Source organism: Centrocercus urophasianus, unplaced genomic scaffold (assembly GCF_019232065.1).
Source record: "Centrocercus urophasianus isolate 14NV4802_14NV808 unplaced genomic scaffold, USGS_Curo_1.0 seq_22, whole genome shotgun sequence".
In the NCBI taxonomy this organism is placed as follows: Eukaryota; Metazoa; Chordata; class Aves; order Galliformes; family Phasianidae; genus Centrocercus; species Centrocercus urophasianus.
The window spans coordinates 15,208,972-15,232,580 of record NW_024884778.1 but is presented as its reverse complement, the minus strand read 5'-3'; the positions used below and the strand labels follow the sequence as shown (position 1 = coordinate 15,232,580).

The 23,609-nt window shown below is 39.7% G+C and overlaps 1 protein-coding gene across 1 annotated transcript; it reads right to left on the bottom strand.

Annotated features, from left to right (window-relative positions):
* Nucleotides 1–853: 853 nt before the first annotated feature.
* TAMM41 (TAM41 mitochondrial translocator assembly and maintenance homolog) lies at nt 854–21,969 on the bottom strand. Its single transcript, XM_042823495.1, has 8 exons — nt 21,816–21,969; nt 21,178–21,357; nt 20,209–20,301; nt 16,336–16,486; nt 14,045–14,190; nt 11,705–11,870; nt 7,928–7,990; nt 854–1,148 (listed from the first exon to the last, which is right to left on the bottom strand). The coding sequence occupies exons 1-8, from the start codon at nt 21,951–21,953 to the stop codon at nt 1,072–1,074; spliced, it is 1,014 nt and encodes a 337-aa protein (XP_042679429.1). The 5' UTR covers nt 21,954–21,969; the 3' UTR covers nt 854–1,071.
* Between the last annotated feature and the right edge of the window lie 1,640 nt (nt 21,970–23,609).

Here is a 23,609-nt window from a genome sequence, read left to right as displayed (position 1 = left end):
TAAGGAAAGATATATTTCCACTTTTTACTTTAAAAAGAAAATTGTCATTTTCACAAACAGAATGAAAGTGTTCTTTCAAGTTACATTAAGAATAACATCCAAAGTTGCCCCACCTGCCAAGAAGTACCAAAAAGATCCTATTTACAACAGATGCTTCAAATCTATTGTGTCACATATCAGCACTGCCATAAATTTCCATTCCTTAATGGTATCACAGATGTGATGTAAGAATTCATGTGATGGTCCAACTTCTTCATCACAACTCATTTAATTGAGCAAGTGTGAACAGGTTTTATACTTGTGGACATGATTTTCACAAGCCAAAAAAAGCCAATGAATTATAGAACAGGTATTTTTTTCCATAAAATTCCTGATTTTAAAGCATTTTGATAAAATCCTTTCATAAAAAACATTTCATAAATGTGCAAGTACATGCTGAAGGTGAAGAAAAGTATGACTTCCCTTACAACCATGACACCTCTAACAATGCTTAGCTACGAGTTAGGCAGTTGTCACCTGAACCTCGTTTAAAAGCAGATACAAATTTTACCAAATGAACTTGACAAGCTTCCCGGGCTTTTCCTGAGGTCCAACCTGCAGACAGACCCATCTCCAAAAAGAAAATAATCTAAGAATGAAATTGCAAGCATGGAAATAAATACATTTAAAGCTCTACGGACTCTCCAGTTCTGTCTCTGAGAGAACGACACCTTAAGAACACTTCAAAAGACCCCTGGTGACATTTACAAAAAATAGAGCTATCGATACATACCAAATAAATGGCTTTGGTTTTTATTGTATGTACAATTCATCACCTTCACTCAAGGTTTCTAAAAATTCCTTGAAAACGTAATTCATATACACTGTAAAAATTTATTTCAGTATTTACACAGTAATTCCTTTGCCATCGAATCTCCCCTCTAATAAAAAAATTCTACTGCAGTAGTAAAAGTGGACAGGGAAGCTATTTGAACCGGCTTCTTCAGTAGACTTTCATCTTTGCAAGAGGGCTCAGCAACACCTGCAAAACATTTGGAGAAAAGGAACCCTTGTTTACCCATACGCCAAGAGTCAAGGTGTCTTCTTTAACCATCCTTTTGTCATTTTATACAATTTCTTCATACTGTAAGTTACAGATTTCTTTGCCCCTTAAAAAAAGGAAAAAAGACAAACATCAGAAAATATCAAAATTCTGGAAAGTTAACCCACATAACAGATTTTCAGTAAATTAACTAAAATATAAAGAATGACAATATCCTAAAACATCACGCAGACATGCAATAATCCTGCAATAACCTTGTCAGTCTTAACATGGTAAATAATGGCAGAAAAACAGTTCTAATACCATCAAAGCACACAAAAAATAGGATCATTCTGAAGGCCTGACAATGTTACTCAAAAGCACATACACAGAACAGGTGTAATATCTGTATAGATACATTTCAGAACTCCCAACCCAGTCTGTACTGATGGAAACATCTAAAACACAGCACTACCAAAATGTTCAGCATCTAAAGGCTTTTAAACCACCTCTGTCTGCCGCACACCCTCACCAAACCAGTATGCCATACTTTTCAACCCCTCCCTAAACTATTACTAGATAGCACACCTAGCTGAGTAGGATCATATTCCAGACTAGTAATGGACACCAGCAATTCAGTAACCTTCTATTATGCAGCTGGACACAGAACTATTTTAGAAGGATTCAGACCATTAGGCACACACGCTAATTAACAGAGCACATCTGTGATAGGAATTTATTCATTGAAACACGTCACTGGAGACCATCACCACATTGTGCAGATCAGATTAGGGCTAATCCTCAAGAACCAGAGCTACACCCAAAGCTGGGAAGCCAAAGCTGTGCTGAATAGATAACGAGGAAGAAGAGAATGAGAGGTGAACCAGAAGACAGACAGGACAAAGGAACAGTCTGCTCAAGCAAGACAAGAGTACATGACTGGTTGGCAAGTTCCATGCATCCAAATGCTACTTCACCAATTTTTCTAACAAGATTTTAGTTAGCCTTGCCTGATGCTGCGCTGAGTCTGAGAAGCACTCAGTTGCTGTGCTGTAAAGTTTCTAAGTGCAACTTCACAATCCTACAGCTAGAATTTAGAAGCATCACACTGATGCCCATCTTGATTAGACAGTCAAACACTGCACACCACAGAAAGTTTCCAAAATGTCAGTTCAGCCCCTATGGAGAAACAGCCCCAGAGCACTGCTACTGAAAGGCTTGCAAATAAGTGGAAAAGAGTATTGTTTCTTCATAGGAAACGTGCTCCCAGCTTCTGGGGTGGAAATCTGTTCTGGTTTCAACAAGTTGTAAAGTACACGATAACTTTCTTGACTATTTTGTTATTGCTTCATCCTAAGTAATGGCAGCTACCATTGCATAACTGAGGGAATAATGCATCTGCAAGAAATCAAATCTACTCAGCTTGCACAATGAAACAACATCTGTGTCCTTAGGTAAAAGCATCAACACTGAAATGATGATGGCTCTGGAAAACCATAAAGCACGTACCCAGATGAACTGAAGCATCATAAAATGAAAAGCAAAAATAACTGTAAGATGACAACAGAAGGCTACAATTTGGCAACACTGCACAGACCTTAAGTATGCTATGGACTTCAGTATAAATAGTCTGGCACAAGGATCTTATCTGGAACAATTCTGCTTCAGAGAACTTGCCTAACTCTTATTTATAATATACCTCATATTAAGCCAGTGTATCTGTAATATTCTAATACCAGCCTGCAGATCCCCACAGAGCTTTGGTAAACAACATGCCCTTACTCTTGGCGTACAAAGGCAGGCTTTTCACAATTTCCATAAAGATACACTGCATTTTGCATTTCAGCTGGAAGATGCTCTCATTATCAGTAGTCTAGAGTCACAAAAATCAAATGAGCACACAGTAATACAGAAAAGCATTAGCTGTACTCCAGAACAACTACTTTAAAGGCCTGTCATAAATCATTCTGTATATTCTGTGTACAAAGAATTGTACTTTTGGTTTACCTAGGTGCAATTTAAAGAAACTCAAAGTGAGCTTTTGCAGAACAAAAAAAAAACCAAAAAAACACCAACATCCATCCATATACTTCAACTTACATATGGGATGCATGTGATTCTGTAAGCTCACATTTTTCTACTTTTAATAGGCTTTCATTAAAAGCAAATGCACTAATGAGGTCAATGTTATTCTTCTGCAGCATCTCAAATAGCAAGTAAATAATCCTGTAAATTCCAGAACACCTCACAGATCTGCATTAAAATTGCATGCAATATAAGAATTCCAGTTGCAGAACAAGGCCAGACTTGAGCTCAGGCATAGCACATAAATGAAGTAAGCAGCTCCCATCTCAAAAGTTTAAACTACGTAACTGCATAGCTTTGACAGTTACTGTCCAATCTCTTAGGTACTTCCAGGACACAACCCCTCCAAAGCTGAAATGGCTTTGCCAGGATCAATGTTCTGCTATTCCAACAAAGTCAGTGTAGTTCTGGAAGCACAGTACAGCATGCGGCAAACCAACAGTAACACAGCTGCTCCAGCCTTGCAGGACTGTAATTAACTGAGTTGGCACAGCAGCCTGCAAGTCAGCTTGCTCTATCAGCTTGCCAACCTATTCTGCCTCTTGCAGCAGCTCAGCATTAAGAGCTTTTTCTTCATATTCTGCCCCTGCAGGGAGAACTCTGCTGAACTCCACCCACTCCAGCCATGAACCCAGCATCTTATGGAGTAAGAGGCTTACATTTCTGCCCTAGCACATCATGCTACAAAGCAAAATGCAGGTTTATACATACAGCTGGTTTCTTAAAGCAGCCCTCAGGGTGATGAGTCACATCTATAGTAAAAGTTAGTGGTTGTAATTATGGCTCAGTCTCTGCATCCAAAGCAGTTGGACCACATGAAGATGTCTTTCTACTTTAGCTATGAACCTACAACTTGGTGGTTCCACACCCCCTTTAGATTTTTCCACTACAGGATAGAGAACAAAGACCTTACGCACATGGAATCAAGACCACAAAACTTCAGTGTAAACATAAGCTGTATCTGGTTTTGCTTAACAGTCCCATGGAAGTGTTACTGTTACGTTACAGCCAAATTACTATCTTACAGGTCCCCCAAAGTTTCCCCATACATATAACTGTATGCTGCATTCTTTATTTCCTTTTGAAATAAAGGATTAATGAATATACTGCTGAAGAGCTGTCATGCTATACAGGGAATGCAAATATTTACATATTGCTAGTGCACAGACATACAACTCTTTACACATTTAGAGTGAATTGCAGTGTAATGCAGTATTTGTTCAGGCACTGATGAAGCTGGCAGTTACTATGAAACTGCAGAATATTTATATAGGTTGTTCCCTAAAGTTAAAAGAAAATATTTCTATGCAGGCATAGTTTATTAACAGCCCAATTCTAAGAATAAGAATGTTATTCACAGCAGCTAGCAAGCATTTGTGTTAACTTAAAAGAATCTTGAACAATTGATTCTTGAACAATTCACCCATTATGTATTTCTAACTTTTATAAGACATTTTCAAGGCTTGCAGCATTCCTCTATTAAGATATAAAGAAGAAATTTGAACTAAGTATCGGTGTCTTTTTCAGAGCAGCAAAATAGAAAAACTTCAGAGTTATTTCCCAAAGACCATGCAGACTCTGACTATGTGGGAAAATAAATCAAATGATGGTGCCATCTCTAATGGGAAACAGAGAGGCAATCTCACCACAGACTCAAAAAAAAATATACAGGCACATTTTCAGAAACTAAATAGGGCACTTAAAAACAAACAAAACCAGAGCTTGAGCTCAACTTTAAAACCACACTGGCAGAGAAAGAAGAAGAAAAGTTCTCTTAAATGGGCTGAAATTCTTTATTTTGCCTATGCTATTTGCCAGTACTGTTAATACACAGCATGCCAGCCCAGCAACAACTATTCCCGATTTAACACTGAATTCAGAAGCATGCCCTACACTGGACTGCCCTGTCACAGATCAGCACATAGACATTTCACATTTTCCTATTGTTATTAAGATAAAAGAATCAGCTACAGAAATCATTTTGTGTCCCTCATTACAAAGTGATGGTCACACCATGAAAATTAATTCTTTCACAAGCAGACGTGGGACAGAAGTACTTACACAGTTACCAGGAACAGGAAGGAAGAAGCCAGAGCTTATTTAATGGGGCTACTGACTTCATGATCCTTTCATAATTTTGTTATACTTTAGTTAGCATTCTTAACATAAGCACTGCAGAAGAGAGCAGATGAAAAAGAACTGGAGAACCATAATACTTTTCTTAAAGTCTCTACTAGCATGTATAAAACTAGTTCTCAGGGGAACAGAACACTACACGAATTTTGGTTAAAGAAGTAAGAAAGAAATGCAGCATCCCTAAAGATGAAATCTAACAGCTGAAGACTTTCCTGTAATACACATTTATTCCATGAGACAAACAGATACTTTCTACGTAGAAGCAACGATGTTTTGTCTGTGTATTGTATGTGCCTGTAGAAGTCCTGGCTGATAAAGCCCTGCTAAGCAGCAAAGCAATGTGAACAGCATTAACGCCTGCCCCCTAGTGACAAGTGTTTTAATTTAAGAAACCACCTTTGGGAGAAGATCTTCCTTAGAAGACAGTGAAAGCCTTCAGACAAACTGAACTACGAAAGTTTGGAAATAAATACTTTAAAAAGATGAAAAAACAACAAACAAAAAAGCACTTAAAGGCAAAAGGCTTCCATCTAACCCAAACCACCTCCTGAGCTGATGGGAGGATCACCCTTACATCAGAAAATGTGGGCTCACATCCCTGCTCAAATTTAATTTCTTCATTAACATCCACTGCAATTTTAGCATTTATTGGCACGATTACTGGTTCTGTCCACCTTCAGTGGGTGAAACTGCTGAGGTCCTGGTAAGTCAGCAGGCAGGAGCTGAGGAAGTAGTGCCAGGCAGTGGGCAAGGAAAGCCCACTGCATTTTCAACATTAAAAATAGTGGAAGGAAATACATTTTAAAACATTTAAGCATTAATTCTATATAACTAGATGGTCAGAAGACAACTGAATTCTATTTTAAAGAAAAAAAACTAACCACCATATAAATCAAGAAGTTGCTAAGACAAAGGGAAAACAGAAAACAATAAAAATTAAAAGTCCTACTAAAACTTACATTAGGACCTCCCAGAAGTCTCAGTAACAATACAGGCTGAGAGTGATTTGCTGAATGCCACAAGAGTAGCTAACAAATCCCAGAGGTGATTTTGTCTATCAGGATTTCAGCAGACAGAGAGTATAAACAATCTGACAAAGCTTAACTGCTTTTATTCCTATTCTTGCAGCTACACACAACAACTTTGCTCCACAGCTCAGGCAGGCTGCTAACTTTCCCAAGTGCTGCATTCATACACAATAACTCTGCCTTTTGCACCCCTTCCCTCTGATTATTTTGCTCTACAAAATCTCTGTGGATGTAGAACCAGATAGGTTACAAGCTAATATTTCTAAAAAGGACGTGTTGTGATACAAGGCTTGACCAGCAGCAAGTCATTTTAACAACAAACCCTAAAAGGAATGCTTGACTTCTTCAGTTGGAAACCTTCCATTAGAAACTATTGAGCATGTCTAGCTTATAAAATATAAGTGCAGTTTCTCAGATGGAGTTAAGGTTCTTACCCTCCTTGAACTACTAAACAAAGCTCGGCAAAAATTTGGAAGTATAACAAAGCCACTAACAAAAGTATATAAAAAGATGTAAAACAAGCACAACTATTCTTGTTTACTTTCCTCAGCAAACCACATGGTTTGGTTGGAGCACTGCAACCTGCATTTTCTCACAAGGAGGCATGAAGTGCAACATGGGGTCACAACTTTAACAGCAAATGGGAAGCGAACAGCAGCTGTAGAAATCTGGATAAGGATGAGCTGCTTTTGAGACCAGTAAGGGTGTTGTTTGTATGTAATTGCTTTTGAGGAAAACAGAGGAATAGGTGTGAATGAGTTCAGACAATGATACGAGCAATTTCAAGCAAGCAGCAAGGATTTCTCACTTTGCAGGAATTAAGACAATCTCCTGATCTCCAGTTTGTTTACGTTAATGCAGACTCAGATCTTAAGCTTTTCTTTTAAACTGAGCTGCAGTCCACTCAGCTTTTAAGATGCCCTGATTTTTACATTTAAAAAGTACACTTATTCCAGAACTCATAACGACAGGACCATGCTTCAGCTACACAACTGGCAGTAACTTCTGAGAGTTTGGAAGACTTCAGAGGCTTACAAATATCCATTTTCCTATGTTTCTACTCTGGAAGTTCTTATTTGCCTCCCACACTTCTCTCATTGACTTTGTAACATACTCAATTCTTCTTCTGAAGTACTTCATTGTGAAGTATTAAGAGTTATGGTAATAGCTAATGCTTATCAACTATATGGGCTTAGTAAGGAATACAGTTACCTGAACACACACCTGTCTTCTGAACTTGGACAGAAAATTCAGACTTTAAGTTCTCTCTTTCTAAACTTATCCTCTCCTTTATTTTATCATAAACCAACCTGACAGTCTACACAACATCAACACAACACATGGATCACTGTCACTTAGAGACACGTAGAAAATCAAAAGGAATTATCACGTAATTTTTCCTCTTTGTCATAATTCAATAAGAGCAAAATCAGTGCACAACAGTCAAATCTGGCCCACATCAAAAAGAAAACTGAAGTTGGATTTTTTGTTCCATCATTAGGTCACGTAGACTGTGTTCTCGTATTCCATAGGCTTTCAATATTTTCGTTAAACACTTAAAATTGTTTTTCTCTAAAGTCTCTTGCAAGACAGTTGTGGAGCCCTATGATTTTTATGCCGTAAAATCGGAAAGCTCACAAATCACACACGTTCTTACCAGCTGTTAGTATGGTTTTAGCACTCTGCACTATACTGGAAGATCTCACAATGCCTGAGATTCCTGCAGATAGAAAAGCACACAGATGTTACCCATCTCAGAAGCAGTTTTGTGTGTTGTTTTTTTTTTTTTTGCTCAATCCTCTAACAAAAAAAAGTTAAATATTCTACAGTTATATAATTAACCAGCTTGAAAGTAAAAATTGTTCTTAAGCTGAGAAAGTACATTTTACCTTCCACTATGTCATACCAATTGAAAATATAAACTCTTAAGTATTTTTGCTTATTCAACAGATAACAAAAAAGTCAATCTTAAAACATGTAACAAGTATGAATTGATGACATTCATTCACCTAGTGATCAGACTAAGATCTCCAAGACAAGCAATCAAAAATGATTCAGTTAAATCCCACCTAAGCATGGTTTACATCAGAATTGCACTCAATGTTCATTTCAACCCAACATGGGCATTTTGTGCTTCTCTTGCCAAGCAGGGTTGTTTATATTGTGCAGTTTTTTATATTGCAGTCTGTCTTGGCTAAAAGATCAACTTCTGGAAACACTGCTTGTTTGCCACTTCACAGCACAGCAAGTTCAGTTCCTATCATCTGTTCTTAGGTGTAAATGGAAGAGTACAGAAAAGGATACTTTCCAAAACTTAACTTTAAGAACTTAAATTTGTATGTGTATTTTATATATGTAAATACAAAAGTACTATTTATTACTAAATACCTGAAAATGTACAAAGGCAGCAGTCCCAGCATTGAGTCTTTCAAACTGAATGTTATTTTCCTGCATTAACCATATTATAGAAAACAATTTCAAACATTATTTCTAAAACCTTATTTCAAAGCCACCTGCATAAAGACTAAACCTTGAACAATTAAGAGAAATACAATATTCCACCTGAACAAGTTTGTTTATTTTTGAGAGTGGATAACAGGTCACGGTGAGCTAGTAAAATACCTAAGGAAACACAATTCAAGTTTGAGTAACCAGCTTAGTTTTAGCACTCATTTTAGCAAAATGGTTTGCTCTAAGCTGGAGCTGCACCGTGCTGCCAGCAGCATGCTGGGCTTGCACTGCCAGATCCTGTGCCCCTTCACTGGGGAGCGGCACCACCAAGGGCTCTGCTTCACCACAGGAGAGCAAACAACTGAACTGCAGGTGCTGGATGGCAGCTGATGGAAAGGGCAGAAGGCAGACAGGCTGCGTGGGTTGTTCCTGGCCAGCTATGTGCAGCTCCTGGTGTTAGAGGACAGAAGCAGCTCAAAGGAGACGTATCCTGAAGAACCTATTTCTGCCCATGGATTGCAAAGGGAGTCTAAAACCCATTTCACTGGAGGAGCTGCCTGCCCAAAGAGGGGCATGGACTTGCCCATGTTTCCAGGAACTCCAACTTCTTTAGCACAAGGTAGTCTTCAATCTCAGGGAAGAGAATCTCCATGGGGTAGATGTGGTCATCCAGGAATGAAATGCTGGCCAAGTCCAGGCCATTTGTCAGTCTGTTAATGTCTGCTTGCAGCTCAGCAAAGGCCTCTTTGTGCTCCAAGGCCACCTAGGACTCCAGGTTGTCCAATCTGCAGCTGAAGACACCACAGGACTTGCACCTGTAGGTGATGAGGGCAATGATGATGAGCAGTAGCAAACTGCCACACCACCAATCCTGGTGGGCGGGCTGAGCAAGCTGACCAAGTAGATCTGCAGTGTGCCTGGTGAGAATTCAAACTCTCCAGCCTTTAACCCTGACTCTGTGCTGGCCTGTAATGTTAGGCAATTTGCAGAACAGCTGGGTCTTGGCACAGTCAAGGTGCAGAGTGTGTCCCTGATCAGCACTGTGTAGTTCAGCTGGGATTTCCCAGCAGCTGGGGGTAGCGGGTTCCTGCCCTTGAGGATGAGGGCAGAGATGGGCTTCAGCATCCCCGTGGGACTGAGCAGCTAGAAGATAGAGTCCAGGTAGTAGAAGTTGATGGTGATGATGATGATCAGCAGGGCTTGGACATTATCTACAATGAACCCCATTTTGCCTGGCCAGCAGCCATCCTCAGGAAGGGCTCTGCTCAGGGCTGTTGATGGAGGGCATACAGCACATCATGCTGGTGTCACTGTACACAGTGCAGTCGCTCTCCTTCAGAGCTGTGTAGTACATGGCTCTGATCTTGGGCTTCTTGATGTTGGCCAGATTGATGCCACGTCCCATCACTGTTGATGCTCTACTCTGGATCAACCTTTTGAATGGTGGAGTCCTCCATGTAGTTGTACTTCACCTCCAGGTTGCTCAACTCTGCCTAACTTGTTGAGGATGGGGGACCTATTGGGGGCATGCCCAAGTCCTGCATCAGATCTTGCGGTCATTTCTCTCTGAAAAGGCACAGGGTCACTCTCCCATGGTGACAGCCTGTTCAAAGGGCTGAAGCACCTCATTTATGAAGAAAGGATGATGGAGTTGGGCTTGTTCAGCTTGGATAAGGCTCTGGGGAGATCTCTGAGGTATTCCAGTACCTCAAGGAAGCTTACAAGCAGGAGACAGACCAATCTCTTACATGGTCTAATAGTGATAGGATAAGGGAGAATGGCTTTAAATGAAAAGACTGGCAATCTGGCTAGAAGTGGGGTGAGGAGGGTGGTGAGGAGACGGAACAGGTTGCCCAGAGAGGTTGTGGATGCCCCATCTCTGGAGACATTCAAGGCCAGGTTGGACGGGATTCTGGGCAGCCCGGTCTAGTGGCTGGCAACCCTGCCTGTGGCAGGGAGGTCGGAACTAGGTGATCTTTGAAGTCCCCTTCATCCTAGGCCATTCTGTGATTATCCAGAGTCTAGACTTTGAAAATTCCTTTGGTGACAAAAGTGAAAAAGGATTTCTGATTTTTTCTGAGAGTATGAATGGCTTAGCTTCAGAAAACTAGATCTAATGTTTTGATTCTGTGGTGCTGCATTACTGTTTACAAACCATAGTCTCAGCTTGCAATAACCTACTAAAATACAACTACCAGAATAGGTAGCTAGGGGTGGACAACCAAGAGTACTAAAACTACACACAACAAACAACTATTGTACTGAAATCAGTGTAAGAGCTCCCTCTGCAGCTGGCTCGTGTTTGAGGCTCACAGGCATCCAGGCATCTTCCTATGGAGCTTGTAAAATTGGCCACCTGGAACTAAGATGCATCAAGTTCCTGAAAGGACTGTTCAAGTACTAAATGTATCTATTTACTAGCAGCATAATGAAATATTGATGTCTTCGGAGTAAGCTTTAACTTGCTTGTACTTAATCTTGCCTCAGAGAAGCTATCTGCGATGATAAGAAGCACCTCAATCCTCTTCTTCAAAGCTTCAACTCTCTGTCAGAGCATCACGTATCTGTATGAACTAAGGGAACTGGAAAGGGTAATGCCAGCAAGCTAGAAAATTAACTTAGCACTAAACTGTAGAACTGATAGGATATACAGCTTAATATTCCAATGAAGTTATGATAGCCAATAAAATCCTGAAGATGGAAGCAACCCAAACAGAGTTATATGGTCTAATTAGATCATAAAAGCTGCTGTCAAGATTCAAAACCAAATATCTTGTTTTTCTGTATCAGCAGAAATGGTGGTTGCCAGTATTTCATGGAGCTTGTTTGCAAACAAACAGAAGAATACAATTTTGGAAATGCATCTCAAGATCAATCTAGTTTTCTTCCTTTAATTCAGCCTTCTGAACTAGATAGCCATATACCATACATCTTTATTTTTATGATGTCTTAAAGGTGATTAAAGACATTGGTCTAGGCTCACCTTGATGCACCACAAATCCACAATCAGGGTCATGGGCAACTTGCAGTAAAATTTCTTCCACATCCCTGTTTTTTCCAGGAGGGTCTACCAGAGAAGTTATCTTCTGCTGCAGACTCCTTGGCAAAGCCATCAGTTGTGCAAATTGACCTTCTGGACTTTTATCGATCTGAACATTACAAAAAATAAAACAGGGAAAAAAATTGTGTTAATGAACTAAACTCTATTTTCAAAGAAGTCACAAAAGTTTTCCAGTTATCTTTGGCCTGTGACAAATATCAAAATACTGTTTCCATTTCACATTTAAAAGCCACTGACAACACTAATGAGATCTCCCCATGGAGCACCTCAGTTCTGAACCTGAAGAATAACAGTGGAAAGATGTTCATTTTTATCCAAGGCTAAACTAAAGCATACACATGATCTTGTTGCTCCTACAAGTAACTTCTCATTAAAACTGAACCATTCCTGCATTACCCGATTTCCTCTGCAAACATACATACACTAGAATGAAAGAAACTGTTCCCAAAAAACAGTTCAGCTCTGTTTCTTCTGCTGAACATAATCAAACTACACACACACAAAGTTTACTTTGAAAACTATTTTCTCTGCTTTAAACTCAAGCCACATTTGGTCTGAATAATTGAAGGGAAGCATTCATTTTGTGTTTTTCAATCTACTTAAGAAACACAACGACCTTTTTTTATTACAATGATATCAACACACAGGGCTGTACACGTTTACATACAATGTAAGAGCAAATACTGAAAAGTGCACAACAGAGCAGGTCTCTCCAAAACTAACGGAAAAGATTAAGAGCCTGAGTACTCCCACACATTTTCTTTCACATTTTTTGGAGACATCAGACAGGAGCCTAGTTGTCCTATACTCCCTCTAGTCAATGGGAAGGAAACGATATCCAGATGAATCACCCACTGACTACAGATGGAGTCAATAATAAGCAGGCTTTCAACATTATGTGGGAAGAACTCATGCCTGAACCAGAACTATAAGAACTATTGTCTGCTTTCAATTGTTTTTGAGGAATCTTTTATGGAAGATTTTTCTTTATAATTTTGAATATGCGTCCTTGGAGAGAGGGTTTCTATTTTCTGTTAAGCAGTACTCCAGATAGCAATTACCTTCTTCAGTCTTGGGAATAGAGGCAAATATCCAACACAAGGTGTGGGCAATGAAGAATTAATCTCAAAATCAACAGGAAAATGATGACAATTATTCACTGCCACAGAACTATTAAGAAATACCAAACAGACTTACTATCTAACATATTTGTTAGATAAAACCACAAGGTTTTGATCAAAAGTAATGTAAAAATAGATGCTGTTCTAACTAGATATGCTCCATTCTTGGAGAATGGAGCATTGGTTCTATTCAAAATTCACTTAAATACTTCCTCCATTAAGGTGTTCAAAATCACATTGGTAAGAAAACACAGAATGCTGCCATATAACACAGATTCACCTACGTGGTACTCAAAAACACTGCAGCAAAAGCTTTTACTGTACTCAAGGTTGCTTGTGTGTGCAACAACTTGCTTCAGTTTCTAACAGACATCCTAAAAGGAAGCATGAGTGAGTTACTTACCTCAGTGACTTGAGGATACAGCAGTAACTCATGTCCATGAGACTACTGGTGCTATTGCTATCATAACACAGAAATGCAGCATGCACACCCTTGTGCTAATTTTCAAGTGCAATATACATGAGAAAATAATGCTACCAGCCCCCTGAACATGGCATCCCACCTCTAACTGCAGAGTTTCACTTGCACCTTAAGCCAAACATGGAGTTCAACACACTGGCCATTTTGTACCAGTTTTCTGACTAAAACTTGGATTTGCTCAACTAATCTTCATAATTAGCACACAAGCACTGGTGGGTTTTTCTGTTTTTTTTTGTTGTTGTTGTTGTTGTTTTGTTTTTTTTTTTGTTTTTTTTTTTGAGATGAACATTTTGATTGCAGAAAGTTGCACCTCCAAGTTATTTTTTTTTGTTTAAACATAAGCCATATTTTTATTAATCACTTCCTGGACTGCTATCTCTATATAGTGTTCATTAGATCACACATTTTAGAATTATCTTCTCATTCCCTTGCTAGTATTCCAGTCCATACTCAAAGAAAATAGACAAAAGTTAGTTTTCTTCCATATATATGCAGAGGCCAATATTTAAAGCAAATTTTCCAACTGTGGAATTAACTAACCAACTGAAACATAATAGCAGATATATGGACCAAAGATGCTTGCTACAGCATGCTTTCTGCCAGTGTGATAAAGCACTCCCACTTGTTTGTTTTAAAAACGTTCTGAAGAAAAACACTTGCCTCTAGCCTTCCCAGATGGTGCTTATATACCACTTGAGGGCAGTCCTGTAATATGTTACTGTACAGCTTCTGAAAGTAGGGCACATTGGGTTTCACTATGTTCTGCACCTTCGATCTGTCTTCTCCTATTATCATTCTGAAATCACCTAGTCAAGGAAAAAAAAAGTTAGTTCTCTAGGATGAAACTGAAGTCTAAAAAGGAAAATATAACAAAAACCAACAGAATACAAAGCTGGTACTTAAAAATATTTATTCTTCAATTCTACCTAGTCTACACAATCCATAATTAGGTTCTCTCTTCTAACAGTCAAAAAACACCATCCAAATAACTTCAGCCACAGAAAAGAAGATTCAAAACCGTGATGCAGCCTCTGCTATGCAACATCATCAACCCTTGTATCCACATTTGCACCTGGACAACAAAAAATTCCAGTGGTCAAGTCCAGGCTCTAAGTCAGCAGAAATCAGCTTCAATGGCTCACTAAACAATACTAGTGAGCTGCCCCAGCACTTTGTATTCAAAATCAAAATAATCTTCATTTTCCCATTACTAAAGGAAAATAACTTGCACTGTCTCTACACTTCAAGGGCAATATGTGAAACACAGCTATTAACACATGCTGAGACCACAATGCTCCTTTTTCTTTCAGCCAAGTACTATGTCAGTAGAGTGTAAAAAAGCAACTCTTTTCAACACCACTGCTTTTCTGACCTTACTTTGAGACACTGCCCAGTGACTGTAATGAGAGGACTGTATTAGAGTGTTCACCTACCTCTGGTATGTACCACCCTGCTAGCTTTTGACGTTACCAACCAGGAGTTCAAAATCAACAAACAAAATCCTAAATCGATTCATTTTCTCTCCTTCCTACAGTTAGGATATAGATGCTGTTGCAGGGTAGCAACTTGCTGGCATTACTTAGTTTATTTCAATTTATGCTAATCAGCAAAACACACCTTCCCTTGCTGATTTCAAAATGCACCAAAACCAACAAACAAAAAGAATAAACATCTTCCAACTTAAAGTACGAACAGCTCTTCTCAGCACTTATGGCAAGAGCTGTTAGAGTAACACAACAATCAGTGCTGTTTACCAGTACTCCCCCTGAACAGTTTTAAGACTTCAAAAAAAGGCAGCAAAATGAAGAGTCTCTAAACGTGTCACTGACAGCTCTTTCCCTCAGCATTCCCAGCTGGGACTCTTTGCTTTGACTGTATTCACACAGCAGAGGCAACTCCAACATCTCACTGTATGGTAACTGATCTCCCAGCTTTTGTTACTATCATTGTTTCAAAGGATCCGTACAAAGCACCTCGGTCACCAGTGCCCACCAAGAACCTAATGACATGGAGAGGTACCAGGTGGTAAGTGCACAGCCCTGTAGCAGACACTCCTGGTGAACAATCCTTAACCACCCTCTGTCAGCATCCTCTATTGTCACTCTAAAACAGGTAATGATTCAGAGAAAAAAACCTGCTATGAGAACAGTAACACTCTTCATAAGCTGCAGCTTGGCTTTACTGAATTCTATCTATGCTGCGGGGTTTGTTTTACTTTTTTAAGTAAAGAAAGTGCTGTGTAAAATTCATCCACAAGAAAACTTTTTCATAATCATTAAAAATGTCAAATTTAAAGACCAGTACTTGATTTTATTAGTTAAATTTTAATATTTTTTGTACTATTAGTTCTGGTATTGAAGATCCATTTGGAGTAGGTTCTCTATTTTTGGTTTTGTGGTGTTTGGGGTTTTTTTTGGTTTTTGGTTTTTTTTTGTTTTTTGTTTTTTTAATACCACATCACTTTCACATGATTTCATAACCTGAGAAAGGGGAAATCTTCTAGCAAAACAATAACTCAATAAATACCAACTAGGAAGTAAGTCTTAAACACAAAAAGAATTTTAAGCATAGCACACTCAATCAGGGTCTGTGATGAATAAACATGCACTGAGTGAAGAGAACTTTTTTCCAAGATGTTGAACCATTACAACCAAGATACAATCCATACAAACAGAGTAAAAAACCACTTCACCACAATCACCCGCATCTACATCTGACAAGTTTTGCTTATGTACTTGAACCTATTCCTCAATGAATAAGCACAGTTTTCCAATTGCTACGTTCACAGCTGTAAAATACAGTTATCGGAGCATGCAGAAGTGTAGGCCCAAAGCAAAAGAAGAGATGACTTAGAACATAGGAGACTCACTACTGCTCACACAGCATACATGTAGCACAACAGCTCCAATTACAGCTTTTCTCCTCAGAGACTTCAGAGCCCATATACTAACCAGAATAGGAGAGTCCTGCAATCTGCATATAGAGGTCTTCTTCAGAGAAACTTTCTGGTAACATGAGAAAGGCTGCTGTGACTGCACTCTTCAGATTGCTAACAAGGGCAGCTTGCAGCTTGCCATTCTCATTCTGTGTCAGGATTTTCACCTGAAAAAATCAGAGTCATTTGGGAGCAAGACTTCAGGAAAGTGCTACTGAAGATGGAACTAAAAAATGTTACTCAATCCAACACTGAAAATAATACATTTGAGATTAGATCCTACTACTGTTATACAAGAAATACTTCAGTATCACCTTTTGCTTACGCTGTGGGTGAGGGGAATATCTTCTTACGTGTTAAGAGCCTGCTATAAAAGGCTGTTTTTACAAACACTTGGAACCGATATAAGCAACAGCCATCAGCTAATCTCTGAAGAGCTATTCACCTTGTCATACTCACAAATTCAAGATTCATAAAACAGTAAGTGTGAAAATATCAGAGATATCTCACATGGTATTAATGATATAGAAAGAAAAAAAAAGATCACTGTCACCACACTGAGAGAGCATGGAACAACAGAAAAGAGAAGTTTCCTATTCCCCTTCACTCTACTCTTTTTCCCAAGAGAGGACTCAGGACTCCTTGCTGCTGCTCTATCGCACGACTAAAACAGTGTCTTAAATATCAGTTCTCCTCCTAGAAGTAGCAGGTATTATTTTCCACTTTGTAAGAGTGTCAAACATCAGATAAAATCAGCCTGGCTTACCAGGTGGCTGACAATGCCCTTTCAAAAATGATTCTTCCAAGAATATATTCTGTTGTGAGTCTGTCATTCTTACAAAGGGCAAATTCTTAATATCTGTTTACTCTGCAGTATCTACAAATCCACTGGCAGTGAACAAACTCATCCAACTTGCTGTTTCTCCACAGAAGTGAACACACAGGCAAATGAGTCACAATATTCCTTGAAATTCTGCTCACAAAATGTAACCAAGTATAACCTGAAAGAGGTAAGGTATCATTTCAAGTCAATATTTTCCTTTAGACTCAGTAAGGGAAAAGGAGAATACAATATAGCTGCTACAAAAAATTCTCCTTACAGAAAGGACATCTAGGGCTGGATCTAGATCATCAGCCAACCCTGCCCACAGCATGGGGCTGGAACTAGGTGATCTTCAAAGCCCCTTCCAACCCAAGCCATTCTATTGTTCTACGTTATCAACAAGGCAATGCCAGGGCTGGCTGATACTATGCCCAGAGCTTCATTCTTACCCACTGCGAAGTCTCTAAGAGTGTAAAACTAAAACAATCTCACTTTGATACAGCAGTGAATGCAACAGCATCCAGGCTGCTCACGTCAATCCTTCTGCACTAAGATGTAAGTTTGTATACACCTGTATCAGGTACACACAGCAGTGTGGAATGGGTCCAGGGTGATTATTGAAATAGAAGTATTTTTAAAATAAAAACTGGAGGACAGAAAACAAAAGTTCATCATACAAGCAAACACTGAAGAATTCCTCCCAGCTTCTCCTGCAAATTACTTTTGTATTTCCTAGCAATAAAATGAAGGATGATGACAAAACAAACAAATCCATCTACTAGGGAATCCACAATAAATTCGATTTCCTTGAAAACTATGGAGTCTATTGAATGCATACGGACTTTTTTTTTTTTAATATATCCAATGTATAATACAGGCCAGTCAGAAGATTACCTAATATTCAAAATCCCATCAACTAATTTGGTTACATGCCCTTTCATAGCTCACTGCTACAATGAAACAATGAAGAAAGAACAAAGCAGCCTGTGGTGCTGCTATTCCCCAGGGATGACCATGGGCTCATTTCAGTGAAAAGAAAAACCTCCTTAGCTAAAAACACTCCTTAACATGTATCAGATTTTTCCTCCTAAGGGAAACAACATGCTGGCCTTCAAAATTTAGATGACTTGAACACTGCAATAGTTTTGGCATTTATGAAAGAATTTTTCTCTCAATAATTTCAGCGACAACAACAAATACAACTGCTTATTCAATTACTCTCACTCTATATTTAAAAATAATCATTAACATTCCAGATGCACTAAAAAAACCTCAGAAAGTAAAGTTAGGTGTCACTTGTGCTTGCTTATTTTACTTTTTGGTTACAGAAACATTTTTTTTCAGGAAACTTGCCAGTTATTAAGAAATTAAAACCAAGCTTAAACAAGTTTTCAATACGCTTAAATGGAAATTCAGTGAATCAATATTATAGTTTTATTTTAAGATGAAAAGCAAATTAACTCTTAATACAAAGAAGCCTATGAAGAAAAGTCAGCATTTCTAAACTGCAATTCCAAACTCCATCTATTCAGCAAACACTGTAAAAAGATCACTTGATCAAGGCAACCAATTCATAACAGAAACAAAACTTCCAGTGAAAATTACACCAGGATTTCTAAGCTGGAGCAAATGTTTCAGCTCATGTGCTGGAATAGCTTGGATAGCTTTCTCTCAGAGTAACAGCTTTGTAATGGAGCACCAGGACAGCCCTGAGCAATTTCACATCTACACAAGTGAGAAGAAAGTCCCCCAACTTCAACAATATTCATCTGCCTGCCCAGAACTAGCACAAATGGCAAGCGCTATGCAAGGGATCACAGAGCACAAGAAAACAAACCCAACCCTGTCTGCTATCCAAAAGAAGCTTGTTGTACATTTTAAGAAGAAAACCTTCCTACCACTATCACTTAAAACATATACAGCAAAAGATCAATCAGAGGTGAAACTAGAATCAGTAGACATTTGTGATCTGTACAACAGATCTAAGAAACAGAATTGAGGCCTGTCTGCAAGCATTTTAAAATCCAACTTAGGGATTTGATGGATTCTACAAGAAGAGACAATCTAAACATCCATAAATTTTTCAGTCAAATTCTACTTTAAATCCTTCAGACTTTATTCAATGCAAATTCCTCTAAGTTTTATGTAATTAATTTGGACCTGTGCATGAGGATCTCTCTGGCTGACTCACCAGAGCCCAACGAAATACCAAATTCTGCCTCACTGTGCAAGTATGCAATCAGAAGACACAAAGCATAGCTTACATATACCAAGAAGAAACTCAAAAATAAAGCAAAGCAGCAGCAATTGTAGTTGCACTCAAAATAAACAGTTTTCAGTTAATGAATACGAAAAAAAAATAAAAGATGATGGTATTTTCCCTTTAGATTTATTCTTTACAAAGATAACAGCTGCTCTAACCTGACGTAAGTTCTATGGAAATCAGATCGTTTCAGCGCTTCTATTTGAAGTCACTCCCCAAGATTTTGTGTAGGAGCATAATTAATTTCTGTTCTACGACTTCATCAAAGCTCTCCTCACCCCCAGTCCAAGAAAACTTAGCACTGCCTCCATCTGCTGACGGCACACTGAATCAGGCACTCATGGGAATGACAACCAACATTCTTCACACTTTACAGTTAATTACTGATATTTAAACAAGAGAATGAACTAGACAGTGGCCACACAGCAGTGCAGCCTTCATCTCTACAGACTCCCATTATTCGACTGCACAAAGTGCTGGTGACTCCTGTAATCTGTCAGTGATGGCAGACAGACTATTTACCTTGTGTTAATACAGTAAATCTTGAATAACTGGTCTAAAGGCAGAAAGCTATTGTTAATGTATCTTTTCTCACAGAACACAGAATATCATTAAGGACGTTACATTTCACTTCTTCTCTGACAGATTACCCCTCCAGCAATACTAGATCCCTAAATCAGGGTTGATTTCTTCAGTGCTGACTCACAGATCACTAAAGTTAAAGCTAAAGCTACAACTAATAGTTTTCCATCCCTGTAATTTACTACATTTCAAGACAGATAACTGAAGAGACAAATGGTTACCGGTTTTTGTAGGCGTCCAGCAACATAGAGGGTTTTCCAGTGAAGTAAATCATCAATCAGGGTATCAGTACTAATTACACCATATTTTATCATCTGAAAAAATAAGCACAGTAAAGATGTCTGAATAACAATATAGTTGCACTGTTTTTATTCCATGAAACGTAATGCTACAACTGTCATTAATTCTAAGAAACGCACACCGCCAATAAAGAGCTGTATGCATAAAATTAAAACATTTTAATGTCTTTTTTCTTTAGCAATTTTTGCTCCTAAGTATTTGCAGATTTTCTTCCAATACACCTTGACCATAAAAGCTTCTCTTTGATAACACTTAGAGAACTGCTCCGCAAGAAGAGGATCATACAAACAAGAGTCACATAAATGGCACAGCTCCATAATAGGTTTGGGGATTTTCTTTAATTTACCAGAAAAACAATATTAATAGCAATATATGATAGCACCATTGCCTAAAAAACATGAACTCCTCCATCCCCTGCCTCCTATCTACACTCTTACCAGATACATTCTACACATAGTTTTTATGTAGGACTTGCTGGACAAGTAAGTGCTTACCTGGAATTATTAATTACAATCACACAAAAACCAGGATGTTAGCCATTAGACAACAAGTATTAGACAACTTCCTATGTTAAATATATTCTTTTTATGTCAAACAGTAAAAATTCAGTTCACTATTACTGTGCAGTCAGCTGCTAAATTAAAGTCTGTACTTCCCCATACGTAAAACAGGGATACACTTCACAGTCACTGGCAAACTGCAAGTGATACAGAATGTAAACTCAGATTCACAAATCTGATGTTTGTCAAATAGTTTGAAATCTTAATATTGAAAATATCACCAGTTAAGCTGCAATCCCTCAGATGTGCTTCCTGCATGAAAATGTGCTTTAAGCTAATCACCTCAACACTTCACACACTAATATTTAGCCTTCCTAAAGTCATACTCACCCTGCCATTGCACGGCACTAAAGTATTGTAGTAAATCCCTGCTCCATAGCTCTGTACGTTACTTATCTGCTTTGGCCCAAAGACTTTTAAGAAAGAATAATGACTCCTGTTCTTTAACAGGTTCATCATGTGCCAGGTCACAGAATCATCAACCGCAAACACGAAGTCCAGCATATTGTTCTGTGGATACAGAGAACAGGACCAGTTTGCCAATGTCAGTAAGCAATTCATGTTGATCACATTAATCTAACACATGCATAATATATAGATATCAGCTAATTATTGTACACGTTAATAAAAAACAGAACACACGCCTCGAGTGGGGCACAGTTTAAAGGCTGTGTGCTTACACTTTGGGCTGCACCTTAGCTAAGCAGTCACTACTAAGTAGTGAACTGCGTTACTTCCACTTGTTTTTTGTGAGAGCACGAAATCCTCAGAGCTCTTCAATTCCTCGGCTCGCTACCAGTAAGGGCTCGTTTTCGCTGCTTCCATGCTTCAGCCGCACACACGGCGCTCCGGGCAGGTTCAGCACCGCGCTCCGGGCAGGCTCAGCACGGCCGGCCGCCTCCACTCCCGCAGTAACACGGCCCGCGCCCACAGCGGCCTGCGCCCGCCCAGCCGCCCGCCGCTCTCACCTCGCTGTGCCCGGCCGAGGCCCCCTCCTGCCGGAAGACGCCGGAGCCGTAGGCGAACGCCAGGCTGAACTCCTGAGGGAAATGCGCCAGGACTCGCCTGAACCTCACCCCGGAGCACGACAGCACCGGCAGCGCCATGCTGCCGCGACCCGCCTCCCCGCCCACGGCTGAGGCGACGGCCTCCGCCTCCTCTCCGCACAGCGCCCTCTGCCGTCCGCCGCCTTCCCGCCCGGATCAGCGCCTCCGTGCCGGAGCGCCCCGTAGCGGCCGCGCTGACGGAGCCGCGGCCGCCGCCTGCCGGCACCTCGGCGCTCTGCTCAGGGCGGGCGGCGGTGACCTGAGCTCAGGGACGAGCGCAGTGCCGCAGAGCGGCGGGATGGCGTCTTCCCGCCTGCTAGGCGCCCTGAGATGCCCTCCCGAGGTTTGTCCCTGTCCCCCCATCTCTTCTACACTCTGTGCTTCTCCCAGGAGCTGGTGTCGGTTCTGTGATTCTCCACGCTTCTCCCGTGCTATGAAAACAGCCCACAATGTTTAATCACCACATTTTGCCCTCCAGCTCACACTCTCTTGTGTATGAAACACTCTGCTGAGTCTGTCTTGGTTTTAATTTCCAAGTTCTGTATAATTAATTCAATTAGAGTATTGAATTCATTAAAAATAAATTTAAAAAAAAACTGCTTAAGGTGGACTCACGTCTTGTTTATGCTTTCCCCACACCTGCCTTCCTTAGCATTGCATTGTCCTTGTTTTTATGGCTTTCAGTTCATCCTCTGGGACACCGGGCTGAGAAAACAAAGGCATCACACACCCAAGGCAAGGCATGGGCCAGCCTGATGTCAGACGTGTGCTGAAGCTGGAGTTATGCATTTGCTCAAAACAAACTTGACATGCGAGAGGATCTGTAGTTATTACAGAAAATGGAGAACATGCACATGAGGAACAGTGGAAGGAGCGCCTGAGGTGAAAGGAACCCTCACGATTGCTGGCAAATGAAGAGTTTTTATACGCAAGGCTGCTGCCATCAGAAAACTGCAGGGGAGCTCCTCTGCTCTCTGGAAGCTTTATACATCATGTGGCTCGGTCAAAGCCTTCCTTCTGAGGTCTCCATTCTAAACACTTGATTTCAGATGCAAAACAGTTTACTAAAGGAACGTGCATTTACACTGGAAATGATTAGGTTTCTACTGACTGAATTTTCACTACTCTGATTTTTAAGGTCACAAAGGAGTATATCAACAAGGTCCCACTGTGGGTGGGGTTTGGAAGCATTTCAACTCAGACTGATTCAGAACCCACAGGTGTCTTTCCATCTAAATTCTTGTAAGGCAGATCACAGACCTTGTTCTTTCCTTGGTAAGAAATTCAAGGCTATCAGTTACTGTTTATGACTAAATTACTTCAAGGCAAACAATAAAGAGCAGTCATTTTTCCTGAGTTTGCATTTGGAAGTCTTTCCTACTACTTCAGTTAGTAGAAATTGTGTTATTTTGGGAAGAGGACCTGGCCTTATAGAACATCACTTATGGGGCATACAAAGAAATATTTTAGGCAGGCTATTTGATACATGTCATCCTGTCTAAAACATTGGGGTGAAAATTATATCAGGTGATAATTCATCCAATTAAGTACAGGCTTTACACAGATAGAACCATGACAACTAGCTGTAGCAATTTGGCAAATTGTTAGGCATCACTGGGAATAAAGACACTAAATGCTCCATTTTCCTGTATATTTTCTGAATCTAAGAAGAGTCATTCTTAAACCATGGGACTGTGTCTGTTGCATGCTGTTATA